Source organism: Peromyscus californicus, unplaced genomic scaffold (genome assembly GCF_007827085.1).
Source record: "Peromyscus californicus insignis strain IS unplaced genomic scaffold, ASM782708v3 Scaffold_8__1_contigs__length_139910024, whole genome shotgun sequence".
NCBI classification, from domain to species: domain Eukaryota; kingdom Metazoa; phylum Chordata; class Mammalia; order Rodentia; family Cricetidae; genus Peromyscus; species Peromyscus californicus.
In genome coordinates, this window is record NW_026294606.1 from 112,433,861 (window position 1) to 112,453,371 (window position 19,511).

Consider the following 19,511-nt stretch of genomic DNA (forward strand, 5'->3'; position numbering starts at 1 on the left):
AGCAGGAACACTACTCACTTTAAGATGACTTCTGGGTATTGGATTTCAAGTCCTTATGTTTGTGTGGCAATTCTTCTATCCACTGAAGTCTCTCCCTAGGGCTAGAGCTGCCCTCCTTCATGTGGTTATGGAGAAATTGCCATGCAAATTATGAAAGGAGAATGCTGGCAAATGTTGTGGAAGCACCTGCTTGGACAGTAGAGTTTCTTTTCTTCCCAGATCGACACTGAAACCCTGAAGACCTCCTTCCTGATTCATGTTACTCCTGACCTCAGTAATGTCTATTCTAACGGCTTTATGGAACTGAGGCTGATTACCACCTTTACCAGGTTCTTCTCTCTTCTCTTTCTATGATTTGATATTTTCACTGATTCTGGTTGCATTTTTCAATCTAAAAGCATGAACAAAATTTCTCATTGAGTACACTCACTCTAGAACATTCAGTACACTCTAGCATGCATTCACTAGTAATAGAGTGTGTATTCAGCAAGAAACACTGGGATAGTTTGTTAGTCTTTATTCACAAGTGTTCAGCATTTAGACAGTGGTGAATTCATTCAAAGTTCATTGATGCTTTATCATATTAATCCTGAGAATTAAATATGTTCTAATTCCTAGTAACTAATATGTTATAGATTAGACTGTCCAGGAAATGAGCACTGGGGTATAACACATGTTAGATTCAGAGTTTATGAAAAGAAAGAGGCAGAAGCCAAAAATGCAAGAATAAAATATTAAAATAAAAAAGCAAAAAGACTTCATTTAACCTAGTGGGTCTATTTCAGATAAATACTGTCAAGTACAGGAATTCTTCCTCATGCAAAATTGAAAAGGTCTCTGTAACTGTTTACCTAATAACAGCTAGACTTGGGACAGATCTCTCTGACACCTAGGAAAACTATAAAGAGTGAACTATTTGAAATGGATTTCTGGCCATATCCCTCATAGTATCTGCACCAACATTATTCCTTTAAGGGGAAATTCTGGACTATATCTCATTCTTAATGAATAAGCACATTGGAGACTATTTTAGTTGTTCATATTTTGATTGAATAGAATATCATACCACTGACATCACAATGTATTCACTAGGATAGTGCTCCATTAATGAGATAGATTCCCAGGGTACTAGCATCTTTCCGTAAATTCACAATTCTAGCTCTCTGCTCAAGTCCTCAGACTGCTACCACATTTAGGAGCACATGTTTTCTTTCTATAAGTACACATATATTTGATGGATATTCTCAGATGCTAACACCAAAATAACAAATCAAATGGCCTGAATTCTATCACTGTGGTATTGGGTAGTGAAAGTGACTGGTGACTATCATTAACTATTGATTTGCATGTCTTAATGAAATATTTTAAAACGAGAGATATAGTGTGGTGAGACTAGAATAATAGTTATTAGAGATATAAACAAAAAAGCAAGTGTTGATAGAGTTTAAACACAGATGTTGTACATCTTGTCATTGGGGAAGTATCTGTCCTCTTCAGGAAACAAAACTTGATAATAATGCTTATATTCTGAAAGAAAGAGCAGTGCTTGAAGAAACTGAGTAGGCAGTATTTTACATCATTTTACTCATAAGGCTGAATAAGCCACTTTATCTATATCATGGCAAGGGTATACTGAGGTCTTATCTGATATCGAGATATTTTTGGGCATCATTTCAACAAAGTATTTTTCATTAGATTTCTACCTTCCAATTTGAAGCTGTGCGCTGCCCAACCAATCTTGCTGTTGATGAAGGATAATCGGATTTGACTTATGGTGTAGAAGAAAAACATAGAATCATCTCAGGAGAGCTCACATGTTGAAAGTGGAAAATTTCTGTTTCCCTGTTCTATAAAAAGTCTACTAGATCCACTCTGTTAAGGGCATCTGACTGCAACCAAAGGGGATGCCTTGCCCTTGTTTCTCTGCCTTTTAACAAGTCTCTAGGTATAAATCTGATTTGTGATGATCTGCAGATGGTATCAGCCTTATACTTGTTGTATAGTACTTTCATCTAAGATAAAATATCCCATGTTGTAGAGAACCTCCTTAAAACATTAGTTCTAAAGTCAAGTGAAACATTCTATCTTCTAGAGAAATTTGTTAAACTCACGAAATAAAAACTTCAGAAATTTCTGGAAGTCCCTGGAAATAACAAGATGCACTATGCTACCTCACACTCCTTCCTCCCCATGGTTATATATGCAGTAAGGACTGCTGAGAAACAATGCACAGGCCAGCTCAACTGTATAGAAGAGGCAAAGCAGCTATGAGACTCAGAAACTCACTTGGCAACTTGTTGAGCTTTCTTCAAGTTGTGCAGCGTGCTGGAGGTTTTCAGCTTTCATGAGCTCTCACCCATCCTGGGGCAGAATTTTAGTGGTGCAGCTGTCTTTTAGTCATTTCTGCTCCTGTAAATAACCCTTTACCCATATTCCTATATGTAATTCAATAATAACTCATTAGCTTATCAAGTTGGACATTGGTGGTATCATTAATTTGGTCTGTCATCCTCAATTACCTAGGTTTTATGCACAGACATTTAATAGGACTCCTCAGGAAGACTGTCACACAATAGTAATAAATGACAATAACATTTATGATGTGATAGGAAATGGTCAAAATCGTGAAAGACGTATTCAGTGATAGAAAGGACAGCAAAAGGCTTGGTTGCCATCCCAAGGGAAGGATCTGATATTAGACAGGGCAGGTGTGGATTTGATGAAGGTTAGAAGGGTGTAGTCACAGGTCTGGCCCATGCTTTAGCCAAAGAGGAAGCATTCAGGCTAAGATCTACTGGAATTAAATGTATGATATTGGACTTTGCATAAGAAAGTATCTAATGGTGTAGAACAGCCGTTCAATTAAGAGATGGGAGTTTATGGTATTAAATATTTTGTGCCCTAAAAAAAAATCACATATGGCAGAATACTGAAGTGCTGTTCTTAAGTTATTTATTTTGTATATTAATCAATTAAACATGAGATTTTGATATCCTTGTATTTCTAATTTGCAACAGGTAGCATAAATATCTTACTAACAAGTAAATTCCCGGCCCTTACTACAATAACTTACGTTGCTGTTAAATGAGTCTGAGTCCAGCTAAAATTCCAAAACATAAGTAAATTTACAAAATTTTCACAAAAACAGCTTTAATACAGTTATTCACTATCCTTTTATTATTGTGGGGTGTGCATGCTTTTTTGTGCATAATGTTTTGCATTGTGCAGAAAATTAACCAAAATAAAAAATAGAGATGCTTATCAAAATCAGTCTTCCTGATAGCTACTTAGCATTTGTAGTGTGTCAATTATTATAATACCATGGATAGGATATTATTCATATAATTTCCATGGCTTTATTGATGTGAAAATATATACTATCTTCATTTACAAGTATAAACATTAGGATATTGAATGCAGTTTAATTTTATATGGATGATTCTCCTATTTAATAAGAATGATTAAAAGGGATATTAATATACTAGGCTTATCAAAATAATAAATACAATAATTAGTTCAATGTTATACTAAGTATTAATATTGGATGTAGTCTATATTGACTGCTGAATGGTTAGATACAGTTTCTGTCATTTTGTCTGTATAGCATTTGCCTAATTTAAATGATATTTGTAGAGAGAGAAGTTAAAATTGGTATGATCAATAGTCCTAAAAGGTAATCATTTAAGAAGAAAGCCACCTTTTAATAATAGGTTGTCTTGATATCTTTGTGTTGGGATAGTCCTATCGACACTCACTGAAATTAGTTTTAATTCCTGTCTTTAAGGTAAATAATGAAGATTTTAAATAGTCTTTCAAAGACTTTGCATTTTCTAAAATTAAACTATCTTAGATTTCATCTGTAACATTCTCCCTGATTTTTTCTTGGCACATATTTTAATTGACTATTAAACTTGCATCAAAATCTGTCCCACCAGCCTCCTCCCAAATAATGACTCAGAGACTTCCTATTAATTATGAGAGATCAGCCTATAGCTTAGACTTGTTTCCAACTAGCTTTAATAACTAAAATAAACCCATTTACATTAATCTATGTTCAATAATGTAGCATAAACTCTATCCATCTTGCACCTCCTGTTTCCTCTCCTTACCTCTGCAAGCCTGGATTCCTCCTCCTCTTTCTTTCTCTACCTAGAAATCTCGCCTATACTCTAGCCAGAAGGTTTCTCCAGTCTTGCCCAGCCCCAAGGTCCCACAGCCGCTCACAAAATAACCATTTAGAGGATTAATATTAATTACCAATTGCACAGCCTATGACAGGATTCTTGCTAGCTAGCTCTTATAATTTGACTCATTTCTATTAAATCTATGAGTTGCCACATGGCCGTGGCTTACTAGTATTTTTACATCTAGCTTCTCCCAGCTGTGCTGGCATCTCTTTCCCCTCTGCCTTTCTTCTTCCTGCCTCTCTCTTCAATTTTCCACCTAGCTATAACCTGACTTGTCATATGCCAAATGGCTTTATTTATCAACCAATCAAAACAACATATATTCACAGCATACAGAAAGAGATTCCACAGCACTTCTCTTTTTTTGTCTAATCAAAAAGGAAGGAATTAACTTTAACATAGTAAAATTACATAAAATAGAACAGCTATCAAGCAAAAATTACAGTTATAATATCTAGTCTATTTGTATTTGACAAAATTAAACAAAATATTCTATCTATCCTATATTTGTGAATTTAAAGTTTCAGTTCTAATTTATCTTTCATCATGACTAAGGAAAACTATAATTATAACTATCTAGTCTTCAACTACATCAAAGAGCCCAGAAGGATATAATGTTACCTAAGTAAAAAGGAAATGCATTGTAAGTAACTTTCAAAATTCTGGAAATGACAGAGAAAGCTGCCTGCCTGGACAGTCATCCAAAGTTCCTCTGTAATGTTGGGGCATCCATCTTCAGCAAACAGGCCTAGAGTTTTTTAGTTGCTTCTCCCTGTATCCTAGTTAAACAGAAAGTACAAACAAGTGACTTCCAAAAAATATGAGTTATGACAGAAACAGCTAGCTTCCTGGACCATCACCCGAGGTTTCTCTGCAATGTTGGGGCATCCATCTTCAGCCAATAGGCCTTGAGATTTTTAGTTGCTTCTCGCTGTGTCCTGTAGAATATTTGTCAGTCTACTCTGTGAAGCAGGAACCTGAAGAACCAATTTGCACCATTTTGGGAAATTCAGTGGTCATTTTCCTATGGGTCCTGCATGTTCAATTTATACAACATATTTTCAGCAGTCCAGGTAAGAGCATCCTTTTGCCCAAATGGCATTTTTGCCAAGAAGAAGATAAACTCCATATGGAGTGTCTTCTATGCCCATCCTCCTCTCTGAAGTAAATCAGTGCTGCCAAGAGCAGACATGTCTCATTGTCCAGAAAGTCTTAGTTTTTAAAACATTTTAAATGCCATATTTTGTAGATCTTTGAAGTGTTTGAAGATTACCTACTTAATTGAAATATATCTATGTATACCTAGAAAACTTAAATAACATGTCTAGAAGTTTGATTACAATTTCAAATGAGCTACACAAATGTACCTTATACAAGAGTAGACATATATATATATATATACATATATATACAGTATAACAAAATTAACTTTAAATTTATATCAATAAACTAAAATTCATAGCATTGTAACACATTTCAAAAGAGTTGTTGCTCTTTAAAAGTAAATTCAATAATCTACCCTTTCATCCTATCGTATCTATATCATCCCTTTTCTTCTTTAGAAAGAGATTGCATTTATAATCAACCTGCTTTAAATAAAAATAAACATTCATAAACAATATTTTGGGAATTTGAGCATAGCTTTGCATACTACTTCCTGCTGGTTGGGGGCACTATAATCTTATGAGGATCCTGAGGAAATTAAGAATTATGGTCAAGTCCTGACTGGAGTAAGCTGTGACGTGGTGTTCTCTGAGCCAGTTGCCTTGAAGTTGTCCTGGATGTTGGATCATCTGAGGCCTCTCACAGAATCTTGGGTGATCAAACCATACCAGCCTAGAAGCAATTTATAGGTTCCCATCTTCTGTGGAAACAAAAGCAGAACCTCTTTTCCAAAGCAGTGTATCTTTAGACACAAATTTTGAAGTTAAGATACCATATGTGTGTGTGTGTGTGTATATACACACACATGTATATATACACACATATATGTGTGTGTATATATACATACACACACACACACACACACACACACACACACACATATATATATATATATATATATATATATATATGTTTAATTCAGCAGCCTTTACAATCAAATGTCTTTCTGCAGTTAAAAAACCCAAAGACAATATAACCTAGATTCTCTGTGTAATTTTAATGTTTATGTGGCTTATTTTTTATATTATTCTTATTCTTTAAAGAATTTATTTTTTAAAACTATCCATTTCTTAATATTCTTCATATAACTGTCTATCCTCCTTTTCCTCTGTCTTTCAAGTCTATGTACATTTCTATACACACTATAAACAGTTTAGAGTCTTATTCCATCCTAATCTGTCTCATTGTGAATTTATAATTCATCTCTGACTAGGAGAGATTTTAAACTGTTAAGCTGTGTGGCTAGGACCTGCAGCAGCCTTGGCTGCTGACTCTGCCCATCTCAGCTTTTCAACATGGCAGGGGTACCCAGGAGAGTCATGCTTACACTGCTAACTCTGGGGTCCATGCTGCCATCAGGGGGCATGCAGTTGGCCCATAAACCCTTTTTGTCTGTATGAGTAAAAGCCAAATCTACCACACAGTGTGCTGAATGGCTTGGAGACACCTCTGCATACCACAGCAGGAAACTGGCATGCTGTACTCAAGCATGTGAACCCACCATACTGTAGTCAAGACACTGTGCCACAGTGTCTCTGTATTTTGGAGTCTCTATATTTCGGTGCACATGAAACATGCAGTAGAAAGCTGTTCTTAGCTCAACTTTAGAATTTCTTTTAAAATTCTCTCATGTTTTAGGTGGAAAGTCAAGCCAACACTTTGGGCAGCCAAATGTAGCCAGAATGTTTCTCCGATCTTGTCCAGTCCCAAGGTTCCACTGATACTTATAAAATAACCATTCAGAGGCTTAATATTAATTACCAATTGCATGGCCCATGTCAGGCTTCTTGCTAGCTAACTCTTATAACTTGACCCATTTCTCTTAATCTAAGTATCACCATGTGTTCCATGGCGTTACCTGTGTCACCTTACACGTTGTTCCTTGGACGGCATGCTGGAATCTTCATCACTCTGCCTTTCTTTTCCTGCCTCTCTCCTTGGATTTCCTGCCTACCTCTAAGCTGCCTTGCCATAGGCCAAAAACACCTTTATTTATCAGCCAATGGTAACAACACATATTCATAGCATACAGAAAGACATCCTGCAGCACTGTACCTCCTATTTAGTTATTGGCCATTAAACTTTTCATTACACCAATCACAGCAATATACCTTCAGACAGTGTACAAATCCTACAAAGTCTTCAGACACACAGAACATTTGTCTACGCTGAATTTTTCCACTTAGCTATCTTTAGATAGGAATAGATTTTTGTAGAATTTTATTCTTCTTGGGTCTTTTCTCATCTCACTGTTAGCTCCAAGAAAACTATATACTTATATTGGCTTCACACATATAAGCTAAGTTACACAAGAGAAAAATCATAACTATATAATGCCATGTCTTATGTATAGTAGGGAACTGCTAGGTTATTAACAGAGCTAGTACCTTTCATACCTAATCTGCATCTTTAATTTTGTTTTAATCACTTTGATCAGTGTCCCTCAAGAGATAGATCATCAAACCATAGTGTTCTTGGGAGATGTGTCATTTGGGAAGCAGGGTATAGTAGAAAATTTTAGGGCACTGTGAGCTTGCTCTAAAGCAGTGGTTCTTAACTTTTCTAATGCTATGACCCTTTAAAACAGTTCTTTATGTTGTGGTGAATCCCACCCATAAAATTATTTTGTTGTTACTTCATAAATGCAGTTTTACTACTGTTACAAATTGTAATGTAAATATCTGATATGAAACTCCAAACCAGTCATGACCCACAAGTTGAGAACCACTGCTTTAGAGCATGACTTTTTGTCTTCCAATACTGCATAAACTTGTACATGATATAATTTGTAAAGTTATTTTAACAATGTATATGGGGAATGAGTTGTAATAATACACATACACACACATGCATGTGCACACACACACACACACACACACACACACACACACACACACACATGACTTACATACACCCCTTACACAAAGAGAAAGAGAAAAAGGACAAGGAAACTGAACTATATTTGGAAACCAAATTATCTATATTTGACCCTAAGTAAAATAAAAGCTTAAAAACACACAGCTTGAGTTTTCTGTCTCCTTCCTCTGACAATGAAGGGAGGGATGTCACAGCATTGTGTTTTTCTTCATATGGAGCTCAGATACCAGAATCTTTCAAATGCCTTTGTTGATGTTTAATACAAAGATAGCTGCCCAAGTTTCTTCCACAATAAAAAATCTTTCCATGATACTTTGGATTACAGTCTGAGAAACTACAACGTATCACCTGATGTAGAGGGCATGTTAACATTTGCACGTAGGTAGGTGTTTCTTTGATGAGGTGACTTTAGAGCAGACATAACTGTACTTAGCAGAGAGGTTAGAAACTAAGGAGTAAAGCCTCTACAAAATCATCTACTGTTTCACCAATATCACCATTAGAAGAATGCAGTTTACACCAGGCTGTCTGTTAACTGGATCATTATAATAATTAGTAAAGCTCTGGAGTATATCCCTTATTCAACCTGCAGTTTGACTAAGTGACCCTCAAGTCACAGGGACTAGCAAGAGACCCGATAAATCCTGAAAGTGATCATAATCACCAAATGGTTACATTCTGATATTCTTAACTGCAGAGAAGGAAAAGGAATTCAGTGGGGGTGGAAGCTTCCTATCGGTATATAGCATGGAGGCTTGGTCAAGAAAAAAAAAGTTAAGAAGCATAGTCTATTTGTGCATTATAAGCAACAAATCTGATGAGAGCCTTTTGCATCTAAACTCATGAATATAAGAAGTAGGAGTTTTTAGCCAAATACTTTCTTGAGAGTATGAAGTAGAATTGTGTCTGTTGAGGTAGCACATTGATCAGGTAAAAGTTGTTTTTAATGATCAGCAACAATAGTAATGTAGCAGTGTACTCTTTCTCCCCACATTAGCATTCATTCAGTTGTTTTCAGAAAACCAACCAGTTATTTTCTTAAACTGACTACTGATATCTGAAAACTCCTTTGAGTTTTGTGCTAAATTACAACTTTGAGACATGTGCTAAGCAACTAATTTGAGAATTTTCTTGAGTATGTAGCCTTAGTTCCACAAAGAAAACTGGTTCAGTCCTTAACATTTATTTTCAGGAAGCATAACTATTGTGTAGAATGGTGATGAAACCAAGCAGTGTATTTTATAGATTACAAATAGGAAAGTTTCAAAAGGATTTTTGTGAATACTGGTTATCACAGATAATATGGCTTCTAAAACCTATCTTTTACACTTGAAAGGAATTATTTCCAAAACTCTCATCATTAAAACTGATATGACCATGACCCAAGAAGCTCATTTTCTCACATTCCACTTCTCCTGCATTAATGAGAATTTTTCTTATTGTGGCAGGAAGGTGATTCTACAATGTGCATATTATTCTGCTCAAAACCATAACTATCATCTAAAACATCATAAGTAATTGTGTGAAGGATCCACAAATATAATACATAAAATATCAAGGAGTCAGGATATTTTAATCATGTACATAAAAATCAATGTTTGAGCTAGCATATATTTCCTTTTTGAATATTAATACTAGGACACTAACTTTTTCTTTCTCTTTTCCCCTCCATTTTTACTCTTTTATCATCTCTTTAATAACATGATTATATTATTTACATGTAATAATAACCTTACTCAATAAATTATTATCTCCACATAGAATTATTAAATAACAGCAGAAAAATATCTAACTGTTTTGATGTTACAGTGGATGAATAAAACCTTCTTTTGTAGAAGGTAAAGAGCAGAGGTCAGATAAATGTTTGAAGAATAATAGGAGAGTCATTCTTCAGAAAGAAAACTCAACAAAGATTGAGGCCAAGTGGTAAAGATGACGTGGAAGAACCATGCCCTAGAAAGCCAGTGCAGTTTCTCTTCTCTTCTGCTGGAGTCTATGTTCTGTTGAGATACCCACAGACCCAGAGGTGAATAGCAATGTAGACAAATACCACAAAGAGTTTGGAAATAGTGTTAGAGTCTTTTAAGACAGTTAACTCTTCTAAAAGCTACTAAAGTATTTGAATTAGGATCTTTACTCACCTCTTTCTATTTCTGGACTCTCTTTCCCACAAGCAGTCTGGTCCCTCAAAGATCTCAACATGTATAGATTTACTTTTATACCTATTATCAGTTATTTTCAACTCACTACAAAGCAATATACTGTAAAGTAGATATGTTTTACAATTTATAGACTGGTAACTAAAACTAAGAGTTTGGTGTGATGATCCCCTTTCCTCTCTGCCCATCCCCCGGGCCCATATTGAGTTTCAGCTGAAGAGTCACAGAGGCCAGCATGTGTTCTCCCTTCTGTAATGGTATTCAGTGCAGCATTGGAGCAATCTGGAGTAGCTTAGTGACTAGGGTATGTTTCTGAAGCATTTGCCTCCAATGGTCATGTTTTCAGGAATTATATGTCACATCAGATTCTAAACTTCAAGTCATTACTCCTGATTTATTGTGTTTAGGCCAACTTACATTTCCTTGAGTGTTTTTTTTTTCTTTTCTGTAATTTGCTAGTGATGAATCCTTGATAGGAAATTATGAACCCAAACCAGTGACCCTTGTACATTATGCCAAGGGCTATGAAAATGTAATGTTACATGGCCTGGAACTTTCCTGATAGCCTAAGAAGAAACACACAAACTAACTATGCTCTCAAACATGAGAGCAGAGTTTGTGAGAAAATGAGGTGGATTAAAATTTATCCAGAGCTATATAAAAATGATGAAAAATAGAAGACTTTATTCCTGGCATTTAGAAGCCTAAATCCTAATTATCTTATTTAGTGAACCGTCTTTACTTAGATCTCAAAATTTAATACTTAGAAATTACTAATATATTCAAATTGGTGGATTCCAATTGAGAAAAAGTATTACCTCTTAGACTGAGTCTTGTCTATTCTGGAGACTTTAACAAAGTACCAGACTGGGAAGCTTAAGTAATTTATTTTTCAGTCTTCCAGAGGTTGGGAAGTTCTGAGACCAGAATGCCAGCAAAACAGTATCTGATGAGCTCCCTCTTTTGCTTGACTGTAGATTACTATCTCACTGTCTTTACACGTGGTAAGGAAAGGCGTTCAGACTCTCTTGGATTTCATTTGTAAGAGAAGATCATTCTTCTCAGCCATCCACCCTCCAATTTATTGGGGATTTGGATTCCTAAATACAAGTTTGGGGGCACAAAACATCCCAACATAACATTCTGCATCCTCTTTGTATTTCTAATACTATGTGTACATGTAGCACCCCGGATGATGTTAACCCATAAGTGATATGAGAGCCCTTGAGGCCATACTTACTTCATATTGGTCAGCACAGTGTGCCCTGTATAAACATCTCATCTAGTTCTCACAGTAATATTAGCTATTATTACTATCCAATGCTAAATACTTTCTCTTTGATCTATGAATGAACTTCAGAAGGAATCACACATACATATTTATTCTAACTTTCTATTTACTAGATAGAGTATATAAATATCACATTATTTTAAGAAATTCTATTTTATTCATTGTATAATAGCTTTTTTTTTAACCTGGGAGCCTTATATTGTAGACTCAAAATAACTTTGATTCCATCCAGAAATGTAAACTATTTCATAAAGTTATGGAAAGCAAAGTTTATCCACTAAATGTAATTCTTAATTTATATGAATAAAATAATATGTAGGATTACCCTACAATAGTTTTATAACATTGCATATATCCTCAGTCTCCAGAATTTCCATGTTTCCTCTATATATCATGGTTAAAGCTAGGATGGTTATATCTGTACTAAACATATGCAACTCTTTTTTCTTATTTCAAAAACAATGACAATTTACATTGCATTTATACTGCATTAGATATTATAGGTAGTCTAAAAATCATTTAAAATATCTGTGGAGTTGTAACAAAAATTAAATTTTATGTACAGATGCTATACCAGTTTATATAAAGGATGACAAATATCCCAATTCCTATGCACTTTGTGTTCCTAGACCCTGATAAAGTACAGAAAGAAAAGCTATCTACACTTACTGGCAAATATCCAGGGTTGAAATTTTCTTCCTGAGCATAATGTTGTCCAAATTTTCTTATAGGTTAGCCACTCTTCAGAAAATTTATCCTAAACTCAATCTGGCAATGAAATATTTGAAACAAACTTTTTTTTAGAAGCACCAAAGTCTTTCTTGACACAGTTAAAGTGGAAAATAGCCTTCAACTGAATCACTTTTCCCATCAAGTTCCCACCATTGTGGAATCATATAATGTTATTATGGTTTTAATTGTGATATTAATAAAAGATTGTAATTATTGTATTATTCTAATGGCCCACCCCCTGAAGTCTATAATAAACTGGAATTTTAAATGCTGAAATAAATAGTTAGTTCTTTACTAGAGTTGTGGAAGTTAGAAAACATCGAGAGCTTTTACAGATTTATGCCTTTTACATACAGTTAGAGTTGTGTCAATCTCCATTACCCTTCAACTAGATTAAGATTAATTTTTTGAGCAACTTTAACAATTATTAATAAATGGACCTGTCCTTAGTACCTATGAAGAACCAAAGACTTATGTATGATTTATTCCTAGTTTGCAAATCAATTTCCTATATATATAGGCACTTCATAATTTTCCAACAAAGAAATAAAGGTCAAGTGAGTTCATAAATTAGCCCAGAAACAATAATCCACACTAAATCACAAGTATAATGGTCTGTGGAGAAGGCTCAGTGGTTACAGACCTTGCTGTGCCACCATGAGGATCAGAGCTTAAATCCCCACCTGTAATTTCTGAAGATGAAAACAGGGGATCCCCAGAGCAAGTTGGCCAGGGAGACTACCTGATTTAGTAAACTATGTGTAAGATTGAGAGATTCTATCACAAAGAATAAAGTGGAGGGAGTGTTAATGAAGATTCTGAAATCAGTCTTGGACTTCCAGATATGCTTATACATACATGTAAATGTATCCATATACGCACATACTCATACACTTGCATACATGCAAACCACACACATACACATGAAGCAAAACGCAATGCAGATATATTCTGAACAAGTTTCTTGTCTTTATCCCTCAAATTGGAAGAAGCGAATAAGAAAGGAACTTTGTTTAAAATACATTACACTGTTCTAAGTAGTTTAAGCTAGAGTTTCCAGTCACTCACAGCATAACCACCAGATAGCCACGGAATGTTCACTGGACAAGTGGCTCACTGGACATCAGTGATTTGGCTAGTTCTCATTTACTATGGCCTCTGAGAAACTTTTTGCATCAATGTTTCCAATAACAGCACCACAAAAATAAAATTACTAGAACCCAAAGATGCCTGAAATTGTATTTAAGAAAATTATAGTTCAGGAAGTGATAATTAATCCAGCAGGTAATCTACAAAGAAAACCAAACCAAGCTAGTGGGAACTCATGAAATTTGGACCACCACCTGTGGAGCTTCCATGGGACTGGACTAGGCCCTTTGCATAAACAAGACAGTTGTGTAGCTTGATCTGCTTAAGGCCCCCCCCCCCCCCCGGCAGTAGTATCAAGATACATTCCTGGTGCAAGAGTGGGCTTTTTGGTGCCCATTACCTCTGGTGGGACAACTCGCACAGCCTTGAGGCAGGGTGAGGGGCTTGACTTGCCTCTACTGAATGTACCAGGCTCTACTGACTCCCCGTGGGAGGTCTTACCTTCTTGAAGGGCTGGGAGGAGGGAAGGGGGGGATGTGTGATTGGTATGTAAAATGAATAATAAAAAAAAGAATCAGAGCATATACAGTATGTGGGTCAAAATTTTACAGAGATACTTTATAGCTAACTTTGGAACCTCTGTGGTTCACTCAGCCATTATTTCACAGGAAAAGGACATTGGTCTTTAGTTACTGTGGACTCAAATATTTTATAATAAATACCTCCCCATGATCAACATTTTGTTGAAACTATCAATACCCATGAGGCAGAGTTCTTGAATCCTTTGTGAATTCTTCAATTATTTTGTAGAGTTGAGGTGGACTCTTTCCTATATTTTATGGTTAATAGTCACTGTCTAAGTTTTATTTGTAGCTGAGCCATTACTAAATCAGAAGTTATAGCTTTAATTGTTTCATTTTATTGAGGATTTCATCAACAAATAAATGTCAATAACATTAAGTAGCTTGTAGTACTATTCCAAACTCTTTAATGGTGATTGTTAATTGGCTTTAATAATAATATCCAGCTTTTTGCTGGTCTTTGAATCTAATCTAAAAATTGCATGTACAATTTCTAATGAATAAAAAGCTGAAAAGATGGAAGAATCACAATTTACCCAATGACACTTATCTGCCTACCTATTGAATTCATGATATAGTTAGTGCATATAGTGAGAAAATAATGCTGGCAACTCCACTTAACAGAAAATTGTATGACATACAATTTTATCAAAACCCAGTATTTCCTTGAACAGTAATGAATAAAATGTTGTAAGCACTCTTTGCATTGGCCTGAGTTTGTTGTTTTATACTGTATCACTGGCAATGGCTAATTATCATAAGTTGTCTAATAAATGTGATGGATTGTCCAATTAACTCTTCATCAGCATCAGTTTTTGAAGATGCTGCCTATTGAAACCGGTGGTGGTTTATGACCTCCATGTTGCATATGTGTCTAATTGCTCCTTGGACAATAATTATTAAGTTTCCTGTGTCTCATTCAGTCATTTTGTTTTACAAATTATGATGCCACAGAGTTTCCCAATTCATTTGGCTTTACAACGATGAATCTCCCAGGATTACTAAAGGTCTGCTGTAGAAGGTATGCATCAAAGAAATCTACAAGGAGATTATAGGTCTCTCTGTTCTGCAGGTTCTCCATCGACCGTCACACTGACTTGGAAAGACAGTTCAACATCAATGCAGATGATGGGAAGATAACACTGGCAACTCCACTTGACAGAGAATTAAGTGTCTGGCACAACATCACCATCATTGCTACTGAGATCAGTAAGTGTCTGAGTTTGTTTCTTCCTTCTGTGAATGTATTCATTTGGTACTGGTTGATCACATGATAAATGGTCTGTCCTGTCTAGATATTCTGTTTTGGGATTTATTTCATTGTATCATCCCAACATAAAATAATTTACACTCTAATAAATTAACAAATGTAAATACATGTAAAAATGAAACTTTTTCATACCTGAGTATATTTGTGAATTTTCTTGTTACAGAACCATTAAAAATCTTTAATAAAAATTCAATATGATTTTTTTGTAAAATCTGCTGTTTTATAGTGAATCAGTTTGTGGTGTTACTAAAATAATGCTTCTATCTGTCTTTGATAATGTAGAATTTTTTATGCTTAATGAACCTAGTACAACAGCTACATAGTGAAAACTAATATGACACAATTTTTGCAATCTTGAACTTTACTTCACTAATTTTTTTTCTTAAAAAAATGTGAAAGGGAGGATTCAATTCCCCACCAACTGCATAGAAAGCCAGGTATTGCAGTGTACGCCAGCAACTTTGGAGTTGTGAGTAAAGACAGACAGATCTTGAGAGTTCGTGGACCAACTAACCAGTCTAGATGAAACAGCTAGTTCAAGCTCAGTGAGCAATCTCGCCTCCAAACTAAGACAGGGAAGTGACGGAGGAGGACATCCCAAAGGCACTCGCTGCTCTTCCCAGGTGTCTCTGTTGGCAAGTGCACAAGTGAGTTCATGAGTAAACACACACACACACACACACACACACACACACACACACACACACACACACATACACACACACACACAGACAATATGAAAGAGAACATTCTTTTCATTTTGCATAGCATTAAAATGTTTCAATAAAGACACGATAAAGCCTTCAAAACTGCACAAATTCAAATGAGATGATACTGAATTCTAGAAAGACAGTGGTAAAGGGAATGTGGAAATGAAGATAATACTAATACCTTTGGTTTTAATCCATAGCAAAAAAAAAAAGTGTTAAAAGACGAGCATTAATAAAGCATCATGGCACTTCTGTATACCACAGAGAGAGTGCAGAGGAAAATTAGAGCTATCTATATACTCTAAAAGTCACTCATTGTTCTCTGTTATCAAATGTGAAAACAAGGGAAGTATCTCTGAGACATAGGGATGGACAGATACAGATACCCAGGTATAAAGAAGGATGCATTTGTGAGCTATGAAGAGGATGTCCTGATTGGAGCCTTGTGAAAAATAATTGTATTTGGATGTGATGGGGCACACTTGTTATCCTAGCACTGAGGAGATGAGCAGAGGGAGATCAGGATTCTATTTAAACAGGGGCTACCTAATGAGACCCTGTCCGAATAGGAAACACACACAAGAGAATCTAAATACATAAAAACAGCATCTGTGTCTGTTGAAAGCACATTTAAGTTGAAAGAATGTCTGGGTCTGGGAGGACACAGGCCTTGGAAACTTCCTTCTATGATTTCAGATATTATTTTCTCCCCTCAGGCCTTAGTGTGGCTGTAGTTTCTTCCCTGTAACATTAAGGGAACAATAAAACAAAGCACATCTTTTTGCTCGTCTGGGTTTGTTAGAAGTCTTAAGCCCATTCAGAAGTGTACAGACATGAAATGCTTATAATTTATAGTGCTGAAGCGCCATTATCACCTCAGCCTTTAATAGAGAAGGAAAAGTATATCTTGTTGCATTAGCTTAATACCATGTAAAGCTTGAAAGAAAAAAAATCTTTTATAAAGGATATAAGCAGTAGTTACTTTTAAAAATATTTTTTTTTTCATGAATAGAATACATTCTACTCAAGTTAACCTTAACCTCTGCTCCATTTTTAATGAGAATGATGCCTCTGCTTTAATATTCATCAAGGTTGTCCCAATTATAAGCAATCATGTATTCCGTTCTAAGGAACAAAAGTAAATGAATTCACCAAACAGGTGTTTAAGAAACATTTCAGGGCAATCTAGAAACAAAAGATTCATTTTCAAGGAATCTCAAAATGAGAAAGACAAAAGAAAGCAGATGTTCTGGGGCAAGGAGCTATTAACTCCAGGAAGAAAAGAGTACCAAAGCCCTGTCAGGGAATATGTACTTCGACTTTTTACTTCAATAACCATTGAATCTTTCATTCCTAACACCCATATTTTTAGTGTGGATAATGCAGGGAGTAAAATAGCCCAAAGCCCTGCTTTCCTTAGCGTTTTCCTCCTTTGGCCCTGGAAGTAGCTCCCTGTGAAAGAGAACATTGTGGTGGGCTGAGATATCCATAGAGAGAGGTACAGAGGTGAGGGAAACCATGAATGGCTGAAACTCAATCTGTTCCATGATAGTGGGGACAAAAACATGCCAACAGAGACCTCCTCTTAATGAATTTAAGATAATAGTAAAAATTATTTCATAATAAAGATGAAAAATAGCACTTCCTGTAATAGCGAAATATCTAGTTATGTTTATAATGATTATTATTACAAATATAGGAAAACGAAACTTTAAAAGAATATTAAGAAAATAAGAGTTTTTGTAAGCACTCAGATTTTTCTCTGACAAATGTTGAAATATGAGTCTCTCTCTCTCTCTCTCTCTCTCTCTCTCTCTCTCTCTCTCTCTCTCTCTCTCTCTCTCTCTCTTTCGGGGGGTAATAAGTGTGGGCATATCCACCTTGACTAGACTGGCTGGCAAATACCAGTGAGCTCAAGACCCTTCTGCTCTGTCTCCTGGTGCTGAAGTTAGGTCTCCTCCATTATATAGCAAGCAGTTTACTTATTCACTCATGTCCCCAGACCATTTATTTAAACCCCAATGACTTTAATTGGCTCATTTTAGCAGAAAAGTAATTTAGGTAAAATTGTTAAATGCTAAACTATAAATCTATTGTCAGTCTGATTTTTTTGCATTCATGTTCTTAATACCAACAAAAATGAGTATATATTTTTAATTTTTTTCTGAAATGCTGGGTTAGGCATAAATCTCAAAACTTTAAATGTACAATTAAGATATCCATTTTTAAATTCATGATGCAAAGTAGAGATAATAGGATCATCAGAACTTACAAGAAGTGGAATAACTGTGAAAATATTTTAGAGAGTTGTTTTCACTCAGTTTGATTATGAAGTGTCTAATCCAATATTTATCTTGAAAGCTATAGAATGGAAATATTTTTCTTAGGAAAAATATTTAAAAAGATGTTTGTTGTATTTGTCTAACATAAACAAGAAAGCCATCCAGGGTAATAGAACAAATAGAAGAAGGTTCTAATAATGACAGAGAAATATTCATTTCCAGGAGAACAATTTAAAATTCCTGTCTGGATGCCATCTCATCAGACAAAAAGATTTAAACAAATGAATTTAAGCTAAGAAGTGGATTTTGCAGAAGTCCATCTGTTACCTCTTTTGTGAATGGAGATGCCATCCTTTATCCCCTTGTGTCAGATTAACTTCAATGAGGCCGGGATGGCTCTCTGTGTGCACTACCAAAGTATCATCGTGATTATAGATTGAGCCTGCCATCCTGATCAATTGACGTATCTCATGAGACTCATGGACCTGCAGTTAGATGTCCATGTGTTAGCAAGAGATTAGGCAGAAGTGCTAGATCTCTGCTAGCAACCAGCCCAGCTCCAGAAACTATACCACCTGGCTGCTGTTTATCAGAACAATAAGTATCCATTGGAGTTAAAATACGTTGAACAATTTAATAATGGTATGGAATTATATAAGTCTTACAAAGCATTTAATCCTTAAATCACTCTTTGAAAATAGGTACTACTGTAGAGCTATCCCAGACAGTGTCACTCTAACCTGGTTTAAGTGATTTGTTCAGTGTTTTGTACACACCAAAGGTTGGGGTATAAAAGAAACTGCAAAATCTTCAGTTGGACCTTTTTTCTTCCTCATATACTGCTCAGTTTGAATTCCTGTCACTAATACCTACTTCCTGAAGTGAGCTAAGGGATTAGGTTGTCTCTAGAGAAAAGAAAGCATGAGGATAGTTGGGATACACACCATTATATATTATATAGTACACACACACACACACACACACACACACACACACACACACACACATATATATATAACATATATTTACATAATTAAGCATATTACAGGAAAACATATCCCTGAGCATACTCAGTTATGGTCAATTCAAGAAGGAAAAGACAGTAGACATGTTTAGAACATGCTGAAGTCAGGATCAATATTCACATATTCAAATGGTTAAAATGGCTG

General features: G+C 35.4%; 1 protein-coding gene across 5 annotated transcripts in view; it reads left to right on the forward strand.

The window, feature by feature from the left end:
- Positions 1 to 19,511, forward strand: part of Cdh8 (cadherin 8) — a 378,431-nt gene that overhangs the window by 236,386 nt on the left and 122,534 nt on the right. For all 5 annotated transcript variants that reach the window (XM_052728105.1, XM_052728106.1, XM_052728108.1 and 2 more), the window contains exon 8: positions 15,153 to 15,289. In XM_052728105.1, coding sequence (XP_052584065.1) covers positions 15,153 to 15,289 — 137 coding nt within the window. The remainder of the gene's footprint in view (positions 1 to 15,152; positions 15,290 to 19,511) is intronic.